The 24,069-nt window shown below is 40.5% G+C and overlaps 2 protein-coding genes and 1 pseudogene across 2 annotated transcripts; all 3 read right to left on the bottom strand.

Annotated features, from left to right (window-relative positions):
• Nucleotides 1–3,607: 3,607 nt before the first annotated feature.
• On the bottom strand, nucleotides 3,608–4,555 carry LOC101701139 (olfactory receptor 2G3-like). Its single transcript, XM_004870965.2, has one exon. The coding sequence runs from the start codon at nucleotides 4,553–4,555 to the stop codon at nucleotides 3,608–3,610; it is 948 nt and encodes a 315-aa protein (XP_004871022.2).
• Nucleotides 4,556–12,541: 7,986 nt separating this feature from the next.
• Nucleotides 12,542–20,741, bottom strand: LOC101700785 (small nuclear ribonucleoprotein-associated protein B pseudogene; annotated as a pseudogene).
• Nucleotides 20,742–22,331: 1,590 nt separating this feature from the next.
• On the bottom strand, nucleotides 22,332–23,201 carry LOC110346975 (olfactory receptor 2C1-like). Its single transcript, XM_087216985.1, has one exon. It carries the CDS (start codon nucleotides 23,199–23,201, stop codon nucleotides 22,332–22,334), a length of 870 nt encoding a protein of 289 aa, XP_087073111.1.
• Nucleotides 23,202–24,069: the final 868 nt, after the last annotated feature.

The following is a 24,069-nucleotide window of genomic DNA, read 5'->3' as shown; positions in this document are numbered from 1 at the left end:
GCCCTACTGGGTTCTGGAATTTCTGTGGTCCTAAGCCTTTCTATATTCCTGTTTCTCCATTTTATTTTATTTTAATTTTTAAAAAAGATAACCACTTATTATTTATAAATTATGAGGAAGAAGTGAGGATAGGCTCTATAGAAAGTTAATGGGCCTAAAAACACAGTCTTGTTTTTATTTTTATCATTAATTGAGTTTATTGGTACAATTTAGGTATACATTATGATCATATTCATCATATGTAATTTGTACCTATACATATCTTGATTTTTATTTCTTTTTTCCCTCCTTTCCCTTATATAACTCTTCCCCTTCTTATATACAAAAGCTTTGTTTCCATTTTATCTTTCTTTTCTCATTTCTTTCTTTTCCCTTCATTCCCTTCCTTCTTCCCCCTCCCTTGTTCCTCTTCCCATTTGAATATTTTCTTCCATTTCACAATGTCTACTATACTTTTTGGTCTTTATTTAGACTTTCAGTTTCTCACACCAGAGAAACAATGCAATATTTACACATGAGTGTCTGATTTATTCCTCTTAAAAGTGTGGTCTCTAGGTGATGCATTTACCTGTTAATGTCCCAAGTTTTTCCTTCTTTATGGCGAGTAGTACAGCACTGTATTAAAAAATATATATCTTCTTTATCCAGTCATCATTTTCGGTATTTATGCTGTTTCCAAGATTTAACTACTACAAACTCTGCTGCTATAAACATGGGTGTGCATATATAGTATGAGTGTCATATGATGGTTTTAATTCTTTTGGGAAGATACCAAGAAGGGGGATTGTTGTATGAAATGGAACCTCTAGTCCAAGTGTTTTGAGGTATCCCCATACTGATTTCCACAGCGGGTGCACCAATCTACCCTCCCACCATAAGTGCAGAAGTGTTTCTTTTCCCCCAAAGCCCAGTCAACATTGATATTGGTGGATTTCTTAATAATAGCCATTCTTTCTGGAGTGAGTTGGAATCTCAGCATTGTTTTAATTTGCATCTCTCAAATAGAATTCAAGAGCAAAAGAAACAACAAAAGTTACTTAAAACCATGGAAATTAAATAACACCCTCTGAACTACCAATGGATCATAGATGAAATTAAAGAAATTAGACAATTTCTACAATTAAATGATAATGCTGATATAACATAACAGAACCCGTGGGTTGTAATGAAAGCAGTCCTGTGAGGAAAATTTATAGTGGTGAACTCTCACATCAGGAAAACAGAGTGAGCTCAAATAAACAACCTAATATTGAACCCCAACTTTTGGAAAAAGAACAACATGTCAAGCCCAAAGCTTGCATGAGGGAGGAAATTATAAAGATTACAGTAGAAATTAATACATTTGAGACTAATAAAACTGTACAAATAATCAATGAATAAAAGAATTGGTTTATTGAAAGATTAAATAAAATTGATTAACATTTAGTCAACCTCATCAAAAAAGGAAAGAAAAGACTCAAATTCATGCAATTAGGAATGAAATGGTGAAATCACAATGGATCCTGCAGAAATTCAGATCATCAATACCTATTTCCAGAGCCTTTATTCTAATAAGATGGAAAACACAGAAGAAATGGACAGATTCATACGAATTGCAGAAGCTGAATCAGGATGATATAAAAATCTAAATAAACCAACATCAGTCAATGAAATTGAAGATGGAATTAAAAATCTACCAATAAAGAAAAGCCCAGGTCCTGATGAATTCACTGCTAAATTCTACAAGAAATTTAGAAAAGATCTAATGCCGCTACTCTTTAAACTTTTTAATGAAATGGAAAGGGAAGCAATACACCCAAAGTCATTCCTGGAAGCAGGTATTACCCTGAGACCAAAATAAGAGAAGGATCCAACCAAAAAATGGAACTACAGGCCAATCTCCATAGTGAACATAGACACAAAAATCCTCAATAAGATACTGGCAAACAGAGTGCAACAAGTCACCAAGATTATACATCATGACTAAGTAGAATTCATCCCAGGGATACAGGTATGGTTCAACACACACAAATCAATAAATGTTATACACCATATCAACAGAGCCAAGAATAAAAATCACACCATCATCATAATAGGCGCAGAGAAAGCATTTTACAAACTTCAACACCAATTTATGATAAAAACCTTAGAGAAAGTTGGAAAAGATGTTTTTTATCTCAATCTGATAAAAGCCATCTATGACAAACCAACAGCCAACATCATACTAAGTATTCTCCATTTTAAAATGGGAAGGTTTACCCTGTGACATTATATCTTGGGATTCTGGAACTTGTTTGGTGAATTTTATGGAGAGTCACAGTTAAGTTTGCCTTGAGTCTTGGAGGAGACTTTTGATTTGGGGGTCTCTTAATCTTACCAAGTTCACAGTCAAGAATAACCATGACAGAAAAAATGCTTCAGCTTTCAGCTTGGTCTTTTTTAATGCATCTGCCTGAGAGGCCAGGGATCTTGCAAGTGAGTTCCTCTTCCTCACTCATGTTCACAACCTCTCTACTTCCACTTCACAATGTACAATAATCCTGAGTATTACTTTTAAAATAACATTTATTTGTCATAAAAATACTGCTCTCAAAAGGAGAAGTATGAAGCAACATCATTTGTGGCAGAGAGCACTAAAAAAGCAAAGAGACTTCAGGCAAAGATGCTACAGGCAGCAAGATTTGGTCTCTCCAGAGTCCAAAGTGCTGAGATGCAGGGTAGCTTTTCTCTCTCATCCTTCCACACCCATCAACCTGGAGCCAGTACCTTGTCTTCATTTCTCATCTCTTTGATGATATCAGTTTAGGATTCAATCCAAATGTGAGGCAGATGTCATAGGAATGCATTTTTGGCACACACATTTGATTTAAAAATTCAGAGCTCTTTTCAGATGGAAAGTGTGTGTGATTAGCCTGGTTCCTTTGAAATTGAAGACTGGAGTTCCTTATGTGGTTAGATGGGAACTTTAAAAAAATTCCATTTATCTAACCTTTAGGTCCAGATTTTCATAAAAATATATAAGACAAATGCATGGTGTGCCATAGAGTTAGTCTTTAATGATCATTTCTTAATTTCCTTAGAGAGCAACCTGTGGTGATTACTATTGTTCTAAAGAGTTAATTGCTCATATTCCACATAGAAATGAGAATTTCTGTGTTTAGCTTATTTCACCTACTATAATAATGTCAGATTCAATCCATGCCATCATAAATGGCAGAATTTATGTGTGTAGGTGCAGATAATATTTATTTGTTTACATACATGGTGTTTTATTTTTAATCACCCACTGATGGATACTTATTTTTATTAAACACCATGGCTATTATGAATGGTGTGGCAATGAGCATGAATGTGCAGGTATTTTTACCAATAGATGAATAGATCATCTGTCCATTGTGTTTGTGCAGAGCAAACATTTGGAAAGGATTGAAAAAAAGGATAGTGGCTATATTTGGTGTTTCAGAAGAAGACAAAATTTTTCACAGAAATTATTTTCTTATTTTTTACCAAATTAATTAATATCTGGAGAAGAGCAGCCTTTTATTTGAGTCATGGACACACATTTGGAAAAGGACCCATTTCAGCAATAACTGATGAGAATATTTGGTTGCTTCAGGAAAATTCAAGGTCATCTGGCTTCTAAAGACCTCACCTGATCCTGGGATTGCAGAATCCTCTTCCATGCTGTCTGCACATCCTTGTTTCTCAGGGTGTATATGAGTGGGTTGAGCACAGGAGTGTTAATGCAGTAGAAGAAGGACATGAACTTGGCCTGAGTGTGATTTGCTGGAGGCTGGAGGTACATGTAGATGGCAGGACCAAAGTACATAGTGACCACCAGCAAGTGGGAACTGCAAGTGCTGAGTGCCTTGTGCCTTCCTTCAGCTGAAGGGAATTTCAGTACAGCCCTTGCAATGAAGATGTAGAAGATGACCACCATCAGGGGAGCCATCCCTGAGAAAGGGATGGCTCCAATAGCCAGGGTCAGCTCATTAGCAGTGGCATCCCCACAGGCCAACTTGATGAGCACAGGCACCTCACAGAAGAAGTGATCCAGGGTGTGGTGCCCACAGAAGGGAAGCTGGAGGGTCAGTGTGTCATGGAGCAGAGAACTGGCCAGGCCACTGGACCAGGAGGCAGCTGCCATCTGCACACACACCCAGGGATGCATTATGAGAGTGTACTGGAGTGGCTGGCAGATGACCACATAGCGATCAATGGCCATCACGGCCAGCAGGGCACATTCAGAGCAGGCTGTCCAGCTGAAAATATAGAGCTGTGTAATGCATTCCCAGGAAGCAATGATCTTTTCTGGTCCCCACAGGTTGGCTAGCAGCTGGGGCACAATAGTGGAGGTGAGACCAAGGTCCAGTAGAGAGAGGTTGTCTACGAAGAAGTACATGGGTGTCTGGAGTCTGGGGTCCAACAGGGAAAGGAGGATAATGGAGCTGTTCCTCACCAGTGTAAGTAGGTAGAAGACCAGGACCACTGCAGAGAGTGGCCTCTCCAGCCACGGAAACTCTGAGAATCCCAGTTGCACTAAAGTGTTGGGAAAGCTCATGTTTCCCCTTTCCATAGCAGCTGCTTTATATGTACCTAGAAGTAAAAGGATAAGTTTTTTTTGTATCAGTGATCAAACTCAGGACCTTATGCTTCCCAAGCAGGCTGTATGTGACTGATCTATGTCCCTGGTCCAGGAAGGGACAAATTTTGATGATAAATATGAATTCTTCATTTGAATAACTTCATGGTAACATGTAAATGCCTCAGAGAAATAAAATACTATATAATTTGTAACATTGTTCTTGGCCTATTTAACACATCAGTAGTGTTTCACCTTTTTGGACTACTTATAATTGATGACAATTTTTCCAGGAACTACTTATAATTGATGACAATTTTTCCATATAATGTGGCTGGGTTGGTTTGGGATATATCAAATACATCACATTTATTGTGTACTTTATATATATTATAATCAAATAATTATGCAACTCACCATTAAACAAAGTCAGTGCAAGTCCTGACCTTGTTTTCCTGTCACTAAATGGTCCCATCTGGTGATAACAGAAGACAGTGACACCCTAAGTGTGTTGCATATGTCCTGTCTTCTCCATAAACTCCATTTGGTGGCTGTCATTGCAGAATACTCTGCTTCCCAAAGACAGGATGATGAAAATGGAAGCAGGCTTTTCAGTGCTTTTGTGCCAACCTCAGGAAATATCCATCTTGACTAATTCAAAATGTGTTAAAATTTGAAGTTATCTCGAACATAACTTTCAGCCATCATCATTTGTGATCTCACACAGTTTTTCCTCTTCTAGCATAGATGAAATTGTATCACCTAGCTTCTTTTTATTATTATTACTTTTTATTATCTTCTTAGTTTTGGTCACGTCGCTTCTTCACAAATGGGTAATGGATTCATTTCTTCCTCAGTGGGGGTCTTTTGTGGTTGTAGAGTAATTCTCATATTCTTTCAAAAGCTAAAATAGTTGATCATGCACCAGCAGAGAGAAAGTAGACCTAGGCTTAGTCTCTTTTCCAAAATCTCTGCTATTGTTGCAACATACAGAAAAATTCATTCACTCATCACACCCATCATTCAAGTTTGGCTTTGAATGTAATCACTTTATCTGTTGACATGAACATAGTCGTCATTCTTTCCTGAAGTGACAGATTGAGTTTATTGAGCAGGTTGAATATATCACATAAGCAAGCAAGTTTTGCTACCCAATTGATGTTAACTGAAATATGCTGCTGGTGGTGACTGTATTTCCTCAAAGAAATCTCTAGAGCAGCTCTTGTAATTCAAAATCCCTAGCTGGTGATCAGCCTTTAGAAATCATCTCCCTTCTGCATATAAAAGAAGGCATATATGCTCTGTGTCTGTGTTCTGACAGAACTGTGAACACAGACATGAGGAGTGTCTGTGTGTACTGTAGTGTGGTTGTTAATTTTATCACACTTGAAAAATATTGTTTAGTTCAGGTGACACTGCTGGGCTAGCCAGGCTTTCTCTGCAGATCATCAGGGCATAGACTAACATGCAGTAATGACTTCCTTGACACAAATAGTGAGCCTAAAAGCCATGCAATCATGGCAGCCCCTCTGTCCATACATATCCCACCTAAAATGACCACTTCCATTTTCCTGCTGCATAATTATTCAAAGACTTGAGTAGCTTTGCTGTTGTGGTATTGGTTGGCAACAAAAGTGCATATAACATAGCCTTATTCATATCATCCGGAAATAATTCTTGTTGCTGTGTTGTCAACATCTGTAGAATTGTGAACCTGGATCATGCACAAGTGCCTATTTATCTATTGTGTTTCCAGATCCTCTGTGGTTTCAATTTGCTATTCACCATGCTAGCCAAGTGAAAAACACATGCCACCTTTTGCATTCCAGACTCTCAAAAGGATTTATGACAGATGTCCTTAGCAGTAGGCAGGACCAACTCTTCACCAAGATTGAAGGCCTTTCACCTTTATCAATGCTGCAAGCCACTAACAAAGATGCACTCAGGGCACACATATTTGATGAAGTGGTGACCTCTTGCAACGCTTTTCCCTCATCTTCACATTTTGTCATTTGAATAACTCCAAAGGATTAGATTTTCAAAATCAGGGTGTTTAGTATTCATGTGGCAAAGTAGTTTTTAAGGTTTCATAACTTAGTTGGATAGCCCATAACCACATATTATACAAAGCAGGGTTGCAGAAAATGTCACTTCTTTCAGTGAACCCATAATTTAAACAGAATTCTTGGTGATAGCTTTTAAATGCAGCTTGTTCTCTATTGGTGGTCTTAGAATCTTCTGCAGCCTCATCACTGAATCTTTCCCCTTTTTAGAGAAACTGTCACATGACTTTGTTTTGTATTTATTGTGGGTAGGGTTAGTTTGTGAGCTTATCAAAACTGCAGCTGAGACAAGTGCACACTTCAGGAAAGACACAGCTGGAAGTGGCAAATAAAGGTGGGTCATGTGCATGCTAAAATAAGTGTTGAATTTGACTTAAAGCCTGCTACCAGATGAAGGACATGAACACACTTCCCACTATAAAGCCTGACACCCCTTTCAGCTTAGTTGTGATATAGTACTAAGCTGATCTGAGTCTGCAAGCAATTGATTTATCATTCTTTCTGTAGTCAAACCTCTCTGCTGATGTTCATCTGTGTTTGCAGCTGCTCCCCAGTGGTACCATAACCCCCTCATCTCCATCTCAGATCACCAGGCTTTAGATTCTCATAGGGAACAAGGCAACCCATATCCCTCAAAAGTGCACTCCACAGTAGTGTTCATGCTCCAAAGCGAATCTAATGCCATGCTGATCTGATAGAAGCCAGAGCTCAGGTGGTCATGGGAGAGATGGTGAGCACTGTAGACACAGATGAAGCTTCAATTGCTCCCATGATGTGCACCTCCTTTTTTCCAGCTTGGCTCCATGGGCTGGTGCAGGTCTGTGGTTTGGGGGTTAGGGACCCCTGGCATGTGTGATGTGAAATTCATCCATGTTGTAGCTGTGAGAATTTCCTATGATTTTTCTTTTGGTACTGGGGATTGAACTCTGGACCCTCTGCTTGTGAGGAAGGTTGCAGAACCACTGAGCTAAATCCCTGAGTCTCCTATAATTTTAAAGATAGAGTACATTTGCCTTCTATGTAAGTATTACATATTCTTATACAGTTATCATCCATGCAGCCTTGCATGCTTCCTTTGTTTGACTATGGTAAGTAATCCTTCTATGATCAAGCTTAGTCCCCTTAAACTTCTGAAGCTGAAATCCTTTCCTGTTTTGTCTTATTTTCTAACTATGCCTAATAAATCAGCCTATGGTTCTCAGGAAACTTGCTGAACTGCTTTCTGTTTGATGAGGCATCAAGAACTTGCCTGGGATCTGTTGAGGACATATCTCCTCCACTAAACCATCCAAAGGTACAATAAATCACCACTAACTATAGTCCCCATGCTGTACCACAGATCTCTGCTTCTCCTTCCCATGTGGCTGTGACTCTGCACTTGGGGCCACTGTCACCCCAACCCTCTAGGAAGCCACTGTCTCAGCTACTGGCAACCACTACTTTGAGCTCAGCTTCTAGGAGATTAACTATTTCACCTCCCCACATGAGTAAGAGCATGGAGAGTTTAACTTTCTCAACACTTCTGCGGCTCTGGATATTATTAGAAAGACAAAGATAAACAATGTTGGCAAGAATATGGAAAAATGAATAAAATTATGGTCATTATGGAAGTGATATTAGAGCTAATAAAGATTAAAAATTGAACTATATAACCCATCAGTCCTAGTCCTGGGTACTTATCCACAGGAAATGGATCCAGTATTCTGCAGAGGCATCTACACTCTCATGGCCAATGAAGAATCATTCATGACAGCCAAAGTGGGATCAACTGGTTTCTAGCAGTGGTTGCATTGCCAGTAAAAGGTGGTAAATGTAAACATTGAATACCACCAACCTTCAAGAAAAAGTGAATCTTACCATTAATGGCAACCGATGAACATGAACCTCATTATGTTAAGTGAAGTAAGTCAGGGATAAAGAGTAGAAGTTTTTCTTCAAGAGTTTCACAGTGGAATATCACCATTACAGCTGTTGGGTTTGGTTTGGATCATCATTAAGAATTAAAGTAAAAGAATTTCTCATGAATGTCAGGAATGAGTAAAAGGTCAACCGTGGATCTCCTCATTGTCACACTGTCAGGCTCTTTGGTAGTTTCTGTGAGGATCCTGTTGATAAATCTGCCCATCCTCCTCCATTCCTCACACTCCCAGCTTGTGTGATTTCCAGAAATTGCGTTCCTTATTTCACCCTTGATTGCTTAAAGCCTATGGACCCACCTAACAGCCTCATTGTTGGCAGGTCATTAGACATCAGCAGGACTGAGGGAGAAAGGAGGAACAAAGTAGCATCATGTGCCAGGGAGAGAAAAACAAGGAAACACAGACCTCAGTGTGTGACCCATTTCACGCACTTATGAGGTCTCAGACCCAAGGACAGAGGGCCTCTGTGTGGATAATAAGGCATACAGCATCCCACTGCATAGCCTATGCCAAACAACACCAGAAAGGGGAAATTCTTTTATTTTAATAAATTTTTAAATTTTCTTTGTACATGTTTGCGGGGTATGTAGTTTACAATCATGATGTGGAGTGATTACATCTACATATTACAGTATCTTTCTTTCTTTCTTAAAAAAATAATCCCTTTTTCTTCCCTCACACTCCCTCTCTCTCCTTGCAGTTCCCTTCTCCCATTTTCATTTTTGTCGATACTGCATGTCTTGGCTCATGTTATGGCATATAATGTTTACATTAATTGGAGTTACTAGGTTTCTGTACATAGCACATCTTTATTTACCCTTCCCCTCCTCATCACCCCTCACACTTGTTCCCTTGGACCACTTTCCTAATGCAAGAGATCTGTCCCCTTGTCTCAGAAAGGGGCACATTCTTAAACACCCTCCTGCCTTGGGCCAGACCTGAGTTAGAGTTACCTTTTGTAATTTTTCTCTTCCTTTCTTACATTATTAAGGATCCTGAGGTAACACTGTCCATCTGAAAGGAGCAGGAAGACATTTGTCAGTTCCAGTGTCAGCTCTAAGCAAACTGGTCAACCAGCATCACAGTAACCCTTATCCATGAAGCCCAGGAATTCTCCTGTGTATGAAAACATATCCAGCCTCCACCTCAGGGCTGATGCCTTCAAGGCAATGCTTATCTTGTCTGAAGGCCTAAATCTCTGTGTATTAACTGCCCTAAATTCTACCCCTATTTCTACAAGGTTGCCTGTGTATCTGGACTCAATTCTTTCTCTGAAAGCACAAAGATCTGAGGAGCAAAGGGCAGGGTCCTAACGGGGGCAGCATCTGGATTTCTGGTGATGCCCATAGCACACCTGGTGCCCCCCTTCTGTGAACCCTACATTGTCCCCTGCTTCCTCTCCCTGCAAAGTCACCTTCTTCACCACTTTCTCCCAGCTCCTATGAAAAGGCCCCTCCACCCTGTCCTGGGGCACAGCTGGCTTCTCCTTCTGCTTCCCACACTGACCTGCCTGAGGACTCATCTGTGACTCCTGCACCAGTGATATTCCTTGTGTGGATCCTCCCACAGCTTCCCCATCTCTGTCTCCACATGAACTTTGAATGTTGACACCATTGCAGTCTCTCACCTCCCCTCTGCCTGTGAGCACTGCGGGAGTTTGACCCTAGGTTATGTGTCCTGCCTTCCCATCACCTTGTTCTGGCCTGCAGCAGCTATTTAATAAACACATAAATTAACAACTGGATTCAGTGATATTACTTTCACCTGACATACAAGGTTTGCTGTATTTCTTCCACAAATTTTACACAACACTCTAAACTGGTTAAAATTGCACTTTTATCAAGTTGTTTGTCTGTACCATCACTGAAGCCACTGGGTGACCAATATTATACTCTGTTTTGCTGTGTTTTACCTAACATCCAGTGCAATGCTTCATGTGTTCTACAAAGCAGTATTTGCAGGGATGATTATGATTTTCCCTCTCTGCTAATGGGGTCTTTTGCTAGGAGTTATTTTTGCCACTAACTTAAAAAATATATAGGTTTTCAGACTTCATCCTGTAGTGGAAATGAAAATTTGTGTGGTGATATATGGTTTGAGATAGAGAAGCTTTGAGAGTATTATCCTCTTAATGATATCATTTTGGTACCTATGATTATACTTCATATTACCCAAAAGAGCCCAGTCTCATCAGACAAGTGAGAGTCTCTGCTAAGATCCTCTGTGGAACTCACTGGAAGAGAAGGAGATCAACACCCTGCTCAAGAACAACCCTGCTGCACTCACTCACCTTGAGGAGAAGAAGGGAGAGATGCCTGAGTGAGAGGCGAGTGGTGGAGAGTTGGGCTGGCTCTAGTGAGGCAAGTTCTCTTCACATGCTGGGGTTTCATGGATAGTGAGGTGGGAGTGATCAGAATCCAGGCAGGAGACAGAGTGATGAGGAGGGGCCACCTGAGGGTGCCTGGCTTGGCTCTTCTGAGACCTGAACTAGTTCAGGGAGACCATTAACTCAGGACCTCATGTGTAGAGATGAATGCTCTACAGGGAATTTTCCTACAAATTTTTTCATCTGTAGAATTATCTTACCCTGAGAAATACACTCAAGTGTTGTGCAGACAAGTCCCTGAAACAATAAAATTACCCCACAAAACCTCAAAGTAGTCTGTGGCCACCTTGTGCTGTCCTCATGGTTCCCTATTGAAGATTGTGCACAAGATCAGACTGATCCCACCCCAGGAGAATATTTATTTTAAAATATCACACTTAATCTCATGTGAAAAAGCATGTTTTAAACAGAAATATGTCACTTCTTCAGAAAATAGAGAAGTGTGTTCTTTTAAAGCTCATTAGAGATTTAAGTTCTTGTCATGGGACACCTTATGTCAGTAAGGTGGAACACTTTATGCCATGTTGCCCCTTTTCTTGAAATGTACTTTCTTCCCCCTGCAAAATTCCTCACACAGGGGGTGTCAGTTTCACTGGATACATCCAGGCTTCCTGTTTCTCAAACAAGAAAATGAGCAGGACATAGGAAAATAGAAAGAGTGGGAGAGATTTATTAAAGAAAAGTTCACTCTTCAGGTTGGCAATGACTGGTGAGAAAACTGGAGAGTAGGTTTGACTCAAAATGGCCTTATCTGCTCTTATGTTTTGTGATATTGATTGGGATATTTCCTTGGTTCTGGGGTGGGAAAATATCCTCTTTCCAATTGATTTAAAGTCTTTACCCACACATTGAGAGGGAGCATTTTTAACTTTATATGGTCAGGAAAAGGCAGCATGACTTCCAAAGCCAATGGTGTGTATGTGTGTATGTGTGTGATATGCAATGCTAATGAAGTTGTGATGATACTGGGTTACCTTCAATTACTCTGAAGCAGAGCTTTGCTCCTTGGTTCATGACAGAGATGAAGAAGTGTGATAATGGCCAAGAGTACTTCCCAGGGTTATGTGGAAGCCAAGGATATGCAGTGATAAGATGGGTCAAGCATCTCCCAGAAGCAGAAGGCATCTTGGTGTTGGGAGTTTAAGACCCAGATGTCTCCCACATTGTGTATCTCCTGACTCAAACCCATTGCTTTGACCCAGTCTTCCACTGTTGCTATTTACTACCCTCTGAGTACTTTGGAGAATATAAAACTTCCCAGCTTGGCCCGGAATTACTTGCTGCCCTCAGTGATTTTGCTTAGTTTTTTTTGTTTGTTTTTTTGTTTTGGTACTGGGAATCAAACTCAGGTCCTTGTGCTTTTGAGGCAGGCAGCCAAACCACTGATCTAAACCCCCAGCCCTAATCAGTGACTTTCAATATCACAGGGCTGGTGGTGAGCTTGTGCAAGCCCAGCATGGAGAGAGTTGTCATGAGATGTCTGCAGCATAGGCTCAGCCCACGTGTAAACTATTTCACCCACCTCCTTCTGTGCCCACCCAGTTTCACCGGACGATAATGCAGGTGTGTCCCATGGAAAAGGCCCTTCTTCACCCGGGGTCTCAGGTCCTCTCTACTTGTCCAGCATCCTGTGGACCTGGTCCAGCTGGTTCAGTGTGGAATACAGAGACTTCACTTGTACATGGAGAGGGTCTGGGTCCCCAGGGAGCATCAGCTGTGACAACTGTGGGGAAGAAAGTGGAGCAAGAGCAGAGGCCACAGGGTGGTTGGTTGAAGCCAGAGAAGGAGCAAGGGAGAGCTGTCTGTGAAAGCCATTATTTCCACCAGAATCAGAATCCCTGCAATAACAAAATAATTGTTTTACATTTATTGTTTTCTACAATCTGTTAGATTTGCTAATTGCCTTTGACTATAGACTTTCTCATGTTTAGGAATAAGTTTTAATGATATTGCAAGTACTCTGTGTTCTTAAAATGTTAAATTTCCTTGATCATTTTTAGAAAGGAATGGAAGCATGCTTCCAGAAGTATTACAAATGTAATTATGTTTTCACTGTATTGTATATTACTTATGGTACAGAAGCATTATTTGTTTAAACCTTAGAGTGATTAGGGCTCAAAAAACTTAGCACCATATTTTATACATCACATAGGCCACACTTCTTATTTAAAATGTATTTATTAACAAGTGTAGCTATACTTCTTTATGACATACTATATTATACATTACATTTTAACTTGCGTGTTAAGAATGTTAACTTGGGTGATACTTAGGTCCTTGATAACACCAAACCTTTACCACAGTCTTTACTTTTTGGTTTTAGTTTGTTTGAAACAGAGTCTCACTGTGCAGTTTGTGTTGGCCCTAGACTCATTGTGTTGCCCAGGCTTTTCTTCAACTCACAATGATCCTCCTGCTTCAGCCTCCCTGTTGATTGTATTACTGGAATGTGCTACTATACCTGGTGGCTTTTCACAGGCAGAGAACCTCTTCACCTTCTCTTTAGCTATTTTGAATTGTATTACACAATATTGTTAACTGCAGTCAATATCCATGTGTTCTGACAGCATTCTTTCCTCCTGTGGGCTGTGAATTTGCACTTTGTGAGCCATTTCTCCTCTCCTTCGTCTTGGTCTCCTCCTCCTTTTTCTCCAGGAATCACTATTGTGTTCACTAGCTCTTTGAACTCAGCTTTGTTAGATTCCATATATATGTTGAATCATGTGTACCTTTTCATGCCCAGTTTAGGTCCTCTGGTAGGATTTTCAGTTCTGTTATGGTTTGGGTCTAGGTGTCCCCCCAAAACCTAATGCAGTCATAAGTGGGGCTTATTCCAGAGGTGATTGTATCTAGAGTGTGTGATGCTGGGATTAAGGGTGTGTGATTACTAACTCAGTCCACTGATTGGTTTGCCACCACCCTAATCCTGGTAGCCTGGATAAAACATAAGGGACAGAGTCTTATCTTCTCTCTTGCTTGCATTGCTACCTTCTGCCCACCATGAACTGTTTCTCCTCTGCAATGCCTGTTTGCCAAGCCTCCCTGCCTTGGATTCACCTGATTATGGACTGAGACCTGTACAAACTGCAAGCTAAATAAAATTTTCCTCCTTTAACTTTGGGTGTCAGATATTTTGTCTCAGCAGTGAGAAGGTAATTAAGGCAAGTTCTAGCCACATTGGTATAAATGACAGAATGTGTCTTGCATATGGCTATGATATCCTGCTGTGTGTGTCTCCCATATGGTCTTTATCCACTGTTATAGTCAAAGTTTGGCAAGGAAATACATTTATTACAGGACTCACAGCTTATGGGATTATTTTATGATAATTACCAAAAAAGTCAAATAAAAAGGAGTGGAAGAGATAAACTGCACATTAGGGGCCCAAGGAATCCAGCTGAGGGCCTGGATTCTAACAATGTCCTGCACAATTCCAACTAAAAGTGAAGAGTCCAAGGCAGTGTCTTTCACGAGTCCAGTCAGTGGCCTAGAGCCCACAGCAACATCACATGCTTGTCTGTATAGAGGATCTGCACCTGGAATGTCCAAAGGCCAGTAGTGGAACCCAGAAAACCTACACTGGTGAGATGAAGGATTTGTGCCACCAATCTGAAATATCCACATTGGAGCCAGGAAGTGATGTTCATGGTGAAGAACAGGGTTCCCCTGATGAAAACAGCAGCTAATCCCAGCAACAGTGAGCTCCTCTGACCAGAACAGCTTAGTTTGGATCAGGAAAACCATCTGCAGCAAGCTTCCCCTGGGAAATCAACAGGCCAAGATCTTTCCTTCCAGTTCTCTTTTTATGGCTATTGGTAACAATCCTCAGGTGGATCCTCCACACCCAGACAAGGCTGATTCAGTTCAGCTGGGCATTACAGGTTGACCATTAGTTAATCCACTACATCCAGTCATCTGTGTATGGGGACCTTTGTTGATTCCATGTCTTGTTCATTGTGAATGGTGCTGAAATACACTTGATCTTACCCAAAAGGCCGAGAAGTGATGAATGGTGCTGAAATAAAGAAGTGCAGATGACTTGGATGTGTTGATGCATATCCTTCTGAGAAATACACAACAATGGGATTTCAGGATCATATGGTACTTTTGCTTTAATTTTTCAAAGAACATTCATATAATTTTCAGTAACTGTGGCTGTACAATCTTACATTGCTACAAATAGTGGCCACTATTTCCTCTTTTGCCACATCTTTCCCAGCATTTGTCAATTTTGTCTGTTATTATACTCATTCTAGGTGGAGATGATATCCCATTTTGGTGTTGATTTGCACTTTCCTGCTTCTAAATATACTACTGAGATATAGGAACAAAAATAGTATGGTACTGGCATAAATATAGACACATTGTCCAGTGGAATAGAATAGAGAACACAAAAACAAATTCACATATCACGGTGAAGTTTTTCTGTTAGATTGGAATAACACATGTATAGCCAGGGCATGTTCTTCATAAATGGTCCAAATAGCTGAATGTCCTCATTTAAAGGAATGGAAGTGGACTCACACGTTACAACATATGCAAACACCATGTCAAGATGGATTAAAGACGTGACTATGAAAAGAAATTATAAAAATAGTAGAAGAAAACAGGGTAAACAGTCTATGATATTAGTTTGTGCAAGTACATTTTGGAGAAGAATTTAAGCACACACTGCACAAAAGTAAAAATAGAAAATAGGATTACATCAAATTCAAATCTTCTGCACAGCAAAGGGAAGAGTAACAGAATGAAGAGAATCTATTAAATGGGAGAGAATAGTAATGAATAATAACTTCACAAGCATCTATATCCAGAATCCATAGGGAACTCAAAAAAATTAGCAGTGGTTATAAATAACACTTAAAAATCAAGTAATTTGATTAAAAAAGGGGACATATTATGAGCAGGCAGTTTTCAAACTAAAATAAATAGCCAATATGATATTAAAAAATACTCAACCGCACATTTTATTTTTAAAATTTCCCCAGCTTTGTAGAGGTATAATTGTATGAATATTATTGTGCATAATATTTAAGGTACACAGTAAGATGTTTTCATATGTCTATGTATTGTGAAATGATTGCAATCATAAAGATATCTTCTCATATAGTCACATTATAAAAAATTAATTTTATTGGTACAGTTTAGATATACATAAAGATCACATTCATCAAAGGGAATTTGTACCTGTACCTGGTATATCTTGATTCCTCTTTTTCTCCCAATCCCTTTCCCTCCCTTCAACTCCCTTAGCCCCTTATTTGCAAAAGCTTGGTTTCCAGTTTTTCCTTCTTTTCTCATTTTTCCCTTTTCCCTTCTCTCCCCTTCACAGTTTCCCTTTCCTTTTGAACAGTTTCTTCCCATTTTCTATTATCTATTATCCATTTGTGTCCTTATTTACCTTTTCAGTTTCTCACACCAGAGAGAGAATATGACATTTACACATATGTGTCTGATTTATTTCACTTAAAACATTGGAGATCTTGCTTACCAATTTTTTTTTGGCACCGGGAACAAATTTCAAGTATAATAAGGTATATTAATTATAGTTATTTATGGTACTTTAGACATCAGAAGTTATTTTTCATATATAAGTAAAATGTAGTATTAGATCAATCTCTCCCCATTTCCCGATTCTATGGCAATGACCATTCTATGCTATGATTCTCTGCTCTGACTTTTATAGACTCCAAGTGTACAAGATCATTATTTTCTTTCATCTTTCTGTATATGACTTATTTAAGTTAGCATAATGTCTTTGGGTTCATCTATGCAGTCACAAAATACATTAGCTTTCCTCATTTTTAAGAATTGCTAATGTCTCATTATCTGTATTGAAATATTTATATAGAATGTCTGTATTCATTTCTCCATCTACAGGCATTTAAGTTATTACATCCAATTTTAGCTATGACAAATGATATTGTAATAGAGTCAATAGAAGACCTCAAGGTCTTGATTTATTTCTTTTGTATATATAGATGTATCCAGAAGAGGTATAACTGCTATATAAGACATTTGTATGTTTACATTTTTGAGGCATATCTGTGTTTCCTATAGTGGATGTACTGATTGAGAGTCTCACCAACAGTGCTCAGAGTTCTCTCTAGTATAACCCCAACACTTGCTACCTGTTGTCTTTTCAGCAATAACATGTGTGAGTATGTAATGTATAATGGTGACTTTAGTTTCCTTTCTTATAATTAGTGATGTTGAGCACCTTTTCTATACCTGTAGGCCATTTGAATGTGTGGTTTTGAGAAATATTCAGAATCTGTGCCCCTTATTCAGTAAGATTGCCATTTTGCTCTTGATTCATCTTTGACATCCTTTGTATATTAACCTATTATCAGATATGCAGTATGCAAGTGTTTTCTCCTTACATATGAATTAATCTTAATTGTCAGTTTAACTGAGTTAGCAGATTATTGAAAAGATGATTGGATCACTGGGCTCACCATATTCATTGGTGAAATGGAGAGTCACAGCTGAATGTGTTGTTAAAAGGTGGGGTGTAGTTGGAGGAGATAAGTCACTAGGGTTGTGTCTTAGGAGGGTGTATCTCTTATTGATGCTCTTCCCCTGTGCAACGATACTTGGCCACTATGAGGTCAACAGCTTTGTTCTATTATTCTCTTCTTCCATGGTATTTCTGTTTTGGAGGCAACCAAGCATAAATTGAAACCTCTGAAACTGTGCAAAAATAAACCTCTCTTCTTTTAAGTACAGGGTGTCAGGTATTTGGTCCCAGCAATGAACAAGCTGAGCAATACAGAGTATAAATACCAGAGAAGTGGGAGCATTGCTGTGCCTATCCCTGATCATGTCATTCACAAGCCTTGGGCCTTGTTTTCAAACATTTGTAGAAGCACAGTAGATTGGACCTTGAATTTTGTAGGCACAACCTGGCAGCACATTGGTTTTTTCCCCATGATATTGGAGATTGAATCCAGGGTTTTCACACTGAGCTTCATCTCCTGCTCTTTTGACATTTTTATTATGAGACATGGTCTCACTAAGTTCCTGAGTTTCCCAGGCTGAACTTAATTTTGTCATCTTTCTGTCTTTGACAGCCAAAGTGCTGGAATGACAGGTGTGTGCAACCACTCTTGGCCTGATAGATAATTCTGATCATATCCCAGATTAAAATACTGAAAGGAATGTGAAGAGGAAAGGCCAGGCTCATGAAATTTCAGAAGAGAATAAAGACTTGTTTTAGAATTGTACTAGAGACCTTTGTTCTACACTCTGTCAAAACATATGTTGGCATTTTGTACATGTCCTAAGACTTTGTATGAAGGCTGAGATTAAAGGAATTATCCAAAGTAACTTCAGAGGAAATTTGAAGGCTGCCCAATGTCTAGGCCATGTCCTGTGTACGGCTTGTTGCTTTAGTAAGAAATTCAGGAGCTAAAAGCAGAAAAAATGTTTTGAAAATAGTAAATTATCCTCTGCAATCCCTTAGGGAAAAAAGAGATGCAGTTGATGGAAAGATCAGCATCATTAAAAAGAGGCCAAACACTTTGAATGGCACCAAAAGATAGATGCCTTGAGGGCATCTCAGGAATTAGAAAGGTCTAATCTATCACAAGTTCAAGGGTGTAAAAGTGTAACTGACAGAGTAATAATACACAATAAGACAGGGTCTTGACTATCCCTTGCCTTGCCTCCATGTTTTATTTCCCACAAAATGTTGTGTTCCAGAAATGTAATAGTCAGTGCTGCTCAGTGCTCAGACCCAATGTATCAAAAAGTTTTGTAACTATCTGATCTCTCAAGACTATTCTGTTAGCTCCACCCCCTTATAGGAATATTCTATTAACTCAGCCCTCCTGCTTCATTGAGCATGCTTTCCTACTCCTAGGAGGCTTCCATTTCAGGTGGAGGGCTCTGACTTTGGAGTATGAACTCCTCTACATCTGCTGGTGTAATAATAGGTTTTTCTCCACCTCTTGGTGTGACCTTTGGATCCTCGAGTCTTCAAATTGCAATGGCTGTGATCCAGATCTATAACACTGAGCTGTAACATTCAGCTGTGGCTGAGAGCTGTGGCACTTGCTTGTGACACTGAGCTGTAACACTTGGCTATAACAATAAGCTATTCCGCTTTGCAGAACATAACCTTTCACATGTTTAATAAAACTCTGGGTCACTTGCTAGAGAAGGGACTTGTAGGGAATTGGTCTCTGAGGTTCATTTCATAATGTTCAGGCCCCATCACTCAGAACCCACAGTTGCCATGTTTCAAGGGGCCCTGGCTACTGCTAGTTTGAGATCTTGACATTGTCCACATGAGCCCATTTCTTTTCAGAGTACAGAAAGTAAGAGGTGTGGGATCATGAAATTTTCCTTTCAGATTTGAAAGGGAGGTGTGAAACGTCAGTCAATGTACCCTTAGAGGGCAGTGTGTAAAGCTTTGGAAATGGAGACCTCTGGAAGGTGGAGATGCCAGGAACATGGAAATCAGGCAGAAAGCAGAACCAGCCCAAAGGAGAGAATGCTGTGTGCTGCAACTTGGAAGGCCATTGAATAGGACCACAAAGCTCCCCAAATTTCACATCTCACCACCGTATGACCTGAATGCTAGGCATAGAACTGCATGACATTATGTTTGCTCTACTGGTTTCTGAAATTTTTTTGGCCCAAATACTTTCTATTTACCTGTCCCTGCCCTTTGAAATGGGAATTTATTCTGTGCCAATGTATCTTGGGATTCTCTAATCTGTTATTTGCATTTTACAGGGAATCACAGCTAAAGGTTTAGCTGTGGAATTGGGCATCTCTAAAGCCAATCAAATTCACAATCAAGCTTGACCATCACAGAAAGTATAAATCAGTTTTCACTGTCATCTTTTTTTGCACTTGCAATATTCTTTTAAAATAGTTTATTATAAATAAGTTTCATGGAGCACAAGGAAGTAAAATGAGTATGAACAACCTTGCAGGAAACAAGCAAAGAGCAGAGGAGGGCCAAGATGAGTCTAGTCCCATGGCAGGTGGATTCCTGGGGGAAGGGGAGCTGTAAGCAAAACAAGACAACCTAGTGAGACTCTGCAAACAGCAGCACAACAAACAAACAGTTCTGTGATAAGACGGTCCTGGGTAATCTGGCCCATGCTTCTGTGATGCTACTTCCATAACTCTGTGGCTAAGGTCAAAGCCCTCACATGGAGAAAGGGTCTGCATTGCTGGAGGTGGCATGCCTAAAGGAATACCTCATCCAGGAAGGACCCCCACTGGAGGATCCATTGGTGGCTGCATGCCAGGAGGAGGGACCATCATGCCTGGAGAAAGTGTCCATTGACCCATAGGTGAGGGAGGATCCCCATACCCATGTGGGTACTCAGTCAGGGCCCCTGCAACACTAGCTGTAGCAGCAGCTACAGCAGCTGCCACAGTCCCTCTTTGTGGGATCACCTCCTGTTGGGATGGCCCACCCACTCCATGGACTGGCTTAACAAGTCCTGCAGGAGCCTGTGGTATGGGAACCCCAGGAAGGATGCTTCTATCAGCAGCTCTGCCAATTCCTGGGGCCCAGTAGACCCAAGAAGTGGTACTTGAGCAATGGCAGTATCTTTGGGAGGAGGTCATTCTACTGTCATTGAGATGAGGTTCTCCCCTAGAAGCAGCACCAGTCTGAGGACTGGTTTCTCTTCCCTTTCTGCTTGTTTAGAGTTATTTTGATTTATCTTCCTGAACCTGTCACAGTCACACAGGAACAAATTTACATGCTTGCTTACAGCCTGGAAGTTAACAGTGAAGAGCTGGCCTTGCAGAGTGGACCTCATCCTGTAGTCAGTGTGCTGGAGCATCTTGCTGCTCTGCCCACCATCCTGGTAGTGGCTCTGATGGCTTGGATTGGTGCTAGACTCACCTTCTCAGAGGCCTAGCTGGAGCCAGCAGTCTATTTCCTGCTGCTGCTACTGAAAGTTCAACTGCCAATAAAATGTACCAGTGTTCTTTTGAAGTGGATCTGCCTGAGAACACAGGGATCAGTTGCCAGCCATTTTCTCTGCCCTACTCACTTTTTACAAACTCTTACTCCACTTCACAATAAACAAGCATTTTCCTACTGTGAATATTACTAAAAAGCATTGGTGTGCTTGCTTCAGAAGCACATACACTAAAGAACATTGCTGTGGGGTGAAAACTCCATTGGAAAAGATGGGAGTCTAGAAAGAGGCATCATATCTGGCAGACAGCAGTGAAAGTGCAGAGGGCTTAGGTGTGAGATACTGTAGGGGGCATGGCCTGGTCCCTGCAGAGATGAACATGCTGAGACCCAGGATGCCTCCCTTTCATCCTTCCACATCCATAAACTGCATCCATCACCTCCCCTTTACTCCTCACCTCTTTGTTCCTCACTTTTTTTATTTGGAAGAACACCATAAGTACTATATATATTTTTTCGTACTGAGGATCAAACTCGGGTCCTTGCACTTGCGCAGTAGGCAGTGAAACCACTGAGCTAAATCCCTGGCCCATCCTCACCTCTTCGTTAATATCAGCCTTACTATTACCATACAAACATGACAGAGATGCCACAGGAATGCATGGTTAAGTTATTTGATTAAAAAGTATAAAGGTTCTTTCAGATGAAAAATATATTTGATAAGCCTGGCTTATTTGAAAATGAGGACTGGAGCTACTCATGTTGTTGTTGGGAGAATTTTTTCAAAAGTCAATTTACCTATCCTTGAGGTCCAGATTTTTATAAAAATGTATTAAAGCAAACTCATGGTGGCCCCTAGATGTTACTCTCTAATGATCATTTCTTAATCTCCTCAAATAACAACCTAGTTTTAGAGTTTATTGTTTTTACTCCATGTAGAAGCAAGAATAGGTAGTTTATCTTTCTGTGTTTAGCTTAGTTCATTCACTATAAAGTTTGTCAATTATATTCATGTTACCACAGATGGAAGTAGTTGTTTTTGTGAGACCAAATAATATTCCTTTGTATACACATACTATATTTTATTTTGCCTTCATTTATTTATAGGTGCTTAGTGTTATTCCACACCTTAGCTATTGGGAATGATGTGGCAATCACCAATAACGTGCAGGTATCTCTATAAAGATATGGACCATGCTACCCACTGTGTCTGTGGCATATAAACATGTGGAAAGGATTGAGAAAAAGCACAATTACTCTATTGATTTCAGAGGACAACTTTCTTAACAATATTTTTCTCAGGTTATAATATTAATTAATTTTTGGAGAAGGGAACTCTTTTTTTTAAAGTTATACATACTTCTTTGGAAAAGCAGATATATTTTGCCAGTATTCATGGATGTGTGCACGTAGTTGCTCAGGACAGGTAGGGATCTTCTGACTTTCCAGGACTTCACTTCACCCTTTGATTACAGGATCCTCTTCCATGCTGTCTTTATATCCTTGTTTCTCAGGGTGTAGATGAGTGGCTTGAGGACTGGGGTGATAACACAGTAGAAGAAGGACATGAACATGGCCTGGGTGCTGTGGGAAGGAGGTTGGAGGTACATGTAGATGCCTGATCCAAAGTACATGGTGACCACCAGCAAGTGGGAACTGCAAGTGCTGAGTGTCTTGGGGCTGCCTTCAGCTGAAGGTAGTTCAGTACCGCCCCAGCAATGAAGATGTAGGAGATGACCACCATCAGGGAAGCCACCATACAAAATGGGTTGGCTCCTACAACCAGGGCCATGTCATTAACAGAGATGTTCCTATAGGCCAGCTTGATGAGCACAGGCACCTCACAGAAGAAGTGGTCCAGGGTTTGGTGCCCACAGATGGGGAGCTGGATGGTGAGTGTGGCTTGGAGCAGAGAATTGGCCAGGTCACTGGACCAGGAGGTAGCTGCCATCTCTGCACACACCACGGGATGCATTATGAGAGTGTACTGGAGGGGTTGGCAGATGGCTAGATAGCAATCAATGGCCATTATGGCCAGCAAGATGCATTCAGTGGTACCTGTCCAGGTACAAACATAGAGCTGTGTGATGCAGACCCAGGCAGCAATTGTCTTGTCTGGTCCCCACAGGTTGGCCAGCAGCTGAGGCACAATAGTGCAGGTGATACAGAGGTCCAGCAGAGAGAGGTTGTCCAGGAAGAAGTACATGGGTGTCTGGAGTCTGGGGTCCACCAGGGAGAGGAGGATGATGGAGATGTTCTCCACCAGGGTGAGGATGTAGGAGACCGGCACCACTACAAATAGGGGCTTCTCCTGCCATGGAAACTCTGAGAAGCCCAGCAGGACAAAAGTGTTGGGGAAACTAGGATTTTCTCTTTCCATAGCATCTGTCTCTAATATATGGCTGGAAAGAAAGAGACGAGGTTGAAGATAAACTTTACTTTTCTATTTCAATAGTCCTATGGCAAATTCTCATCTTTCATTTTGTTGTTGGGATGATTCCCATCACTATTAGAAGATGTCATCAAATATCACACTGCTGCTCTATAATTATTACCTATCCCTTGACTTTGAAATAGGGATGGAGCTGAAAGGTCCTAGAAAGGATGATTTTAGTGTGATCTAAGGAGCCTGATATGCTCCTAGAATGCAGACACTAAAGTCTGTGTTGATTAATTTTCAGAAAGAAACATGCATTGTCTTGGCAATTGGTCCAGATTCCTTTCATGTTACAGGTTGACAAAGCACTTGTCTGAATTTTGTCCATCCTCCAAGACATTGTAGAACACTGAGTTTAAGGTGATAGACTAATTAATCTGACACAGGAAACGTCACAAAAAACATCATTCATGCTATAGTATGGGCACTGCTCCACGCTTTCAGCTAGGTTATCAGTGAGAATCAAGAGCAGAGAGGAGAAGAGAAAGATTTCACAAACTAAGGGTCAAATAAGTTATAGTTGCTCAGAGATTAGTACAATTAATAAAGCCAAGTACTTTACAAAGGGCAAGATAAGAGATGCTCTGAAAGCATCTTAGGACTCAGCATTGTGGGGGGTCTTGCCCCCCCCCACTAGAACTCTTGAGTGCCTTTTACGGGCATGTCTGGGCCTGCTGCAAGTCTACCTGGCAACAAGGAAGTAGCCCCAGTACCCTCCCCTTGCTCCTTCCCTCTAGCCCTATGGTATATACGCTGTAGCAGCTTCTGCAATAAATGAGACTTGATCAGAAACCTGTCTTGTCTCCATCTC

This window comes from Heterocephalus glaber, unplaced genomic scaffold (genome assembly GCF_053883595.1).
Source record: "Heterocephalus glaber isolate CG9 unplaced genomic scaffold, H.glaber_assembly_v1.0 deba00001461, whole genome shotgun sequence".
Lineage (NCBI taxonomy): Eukaryota > Metazoa > Chordata > Mammalia > Rodentia > Bathyergidae > Heterocephalus > Heterocephalus glaber.
Note: the sequence above shows the minus strand (reverse complement) of the source record. Positions and strands in the feature narration are given on the sequence as shown.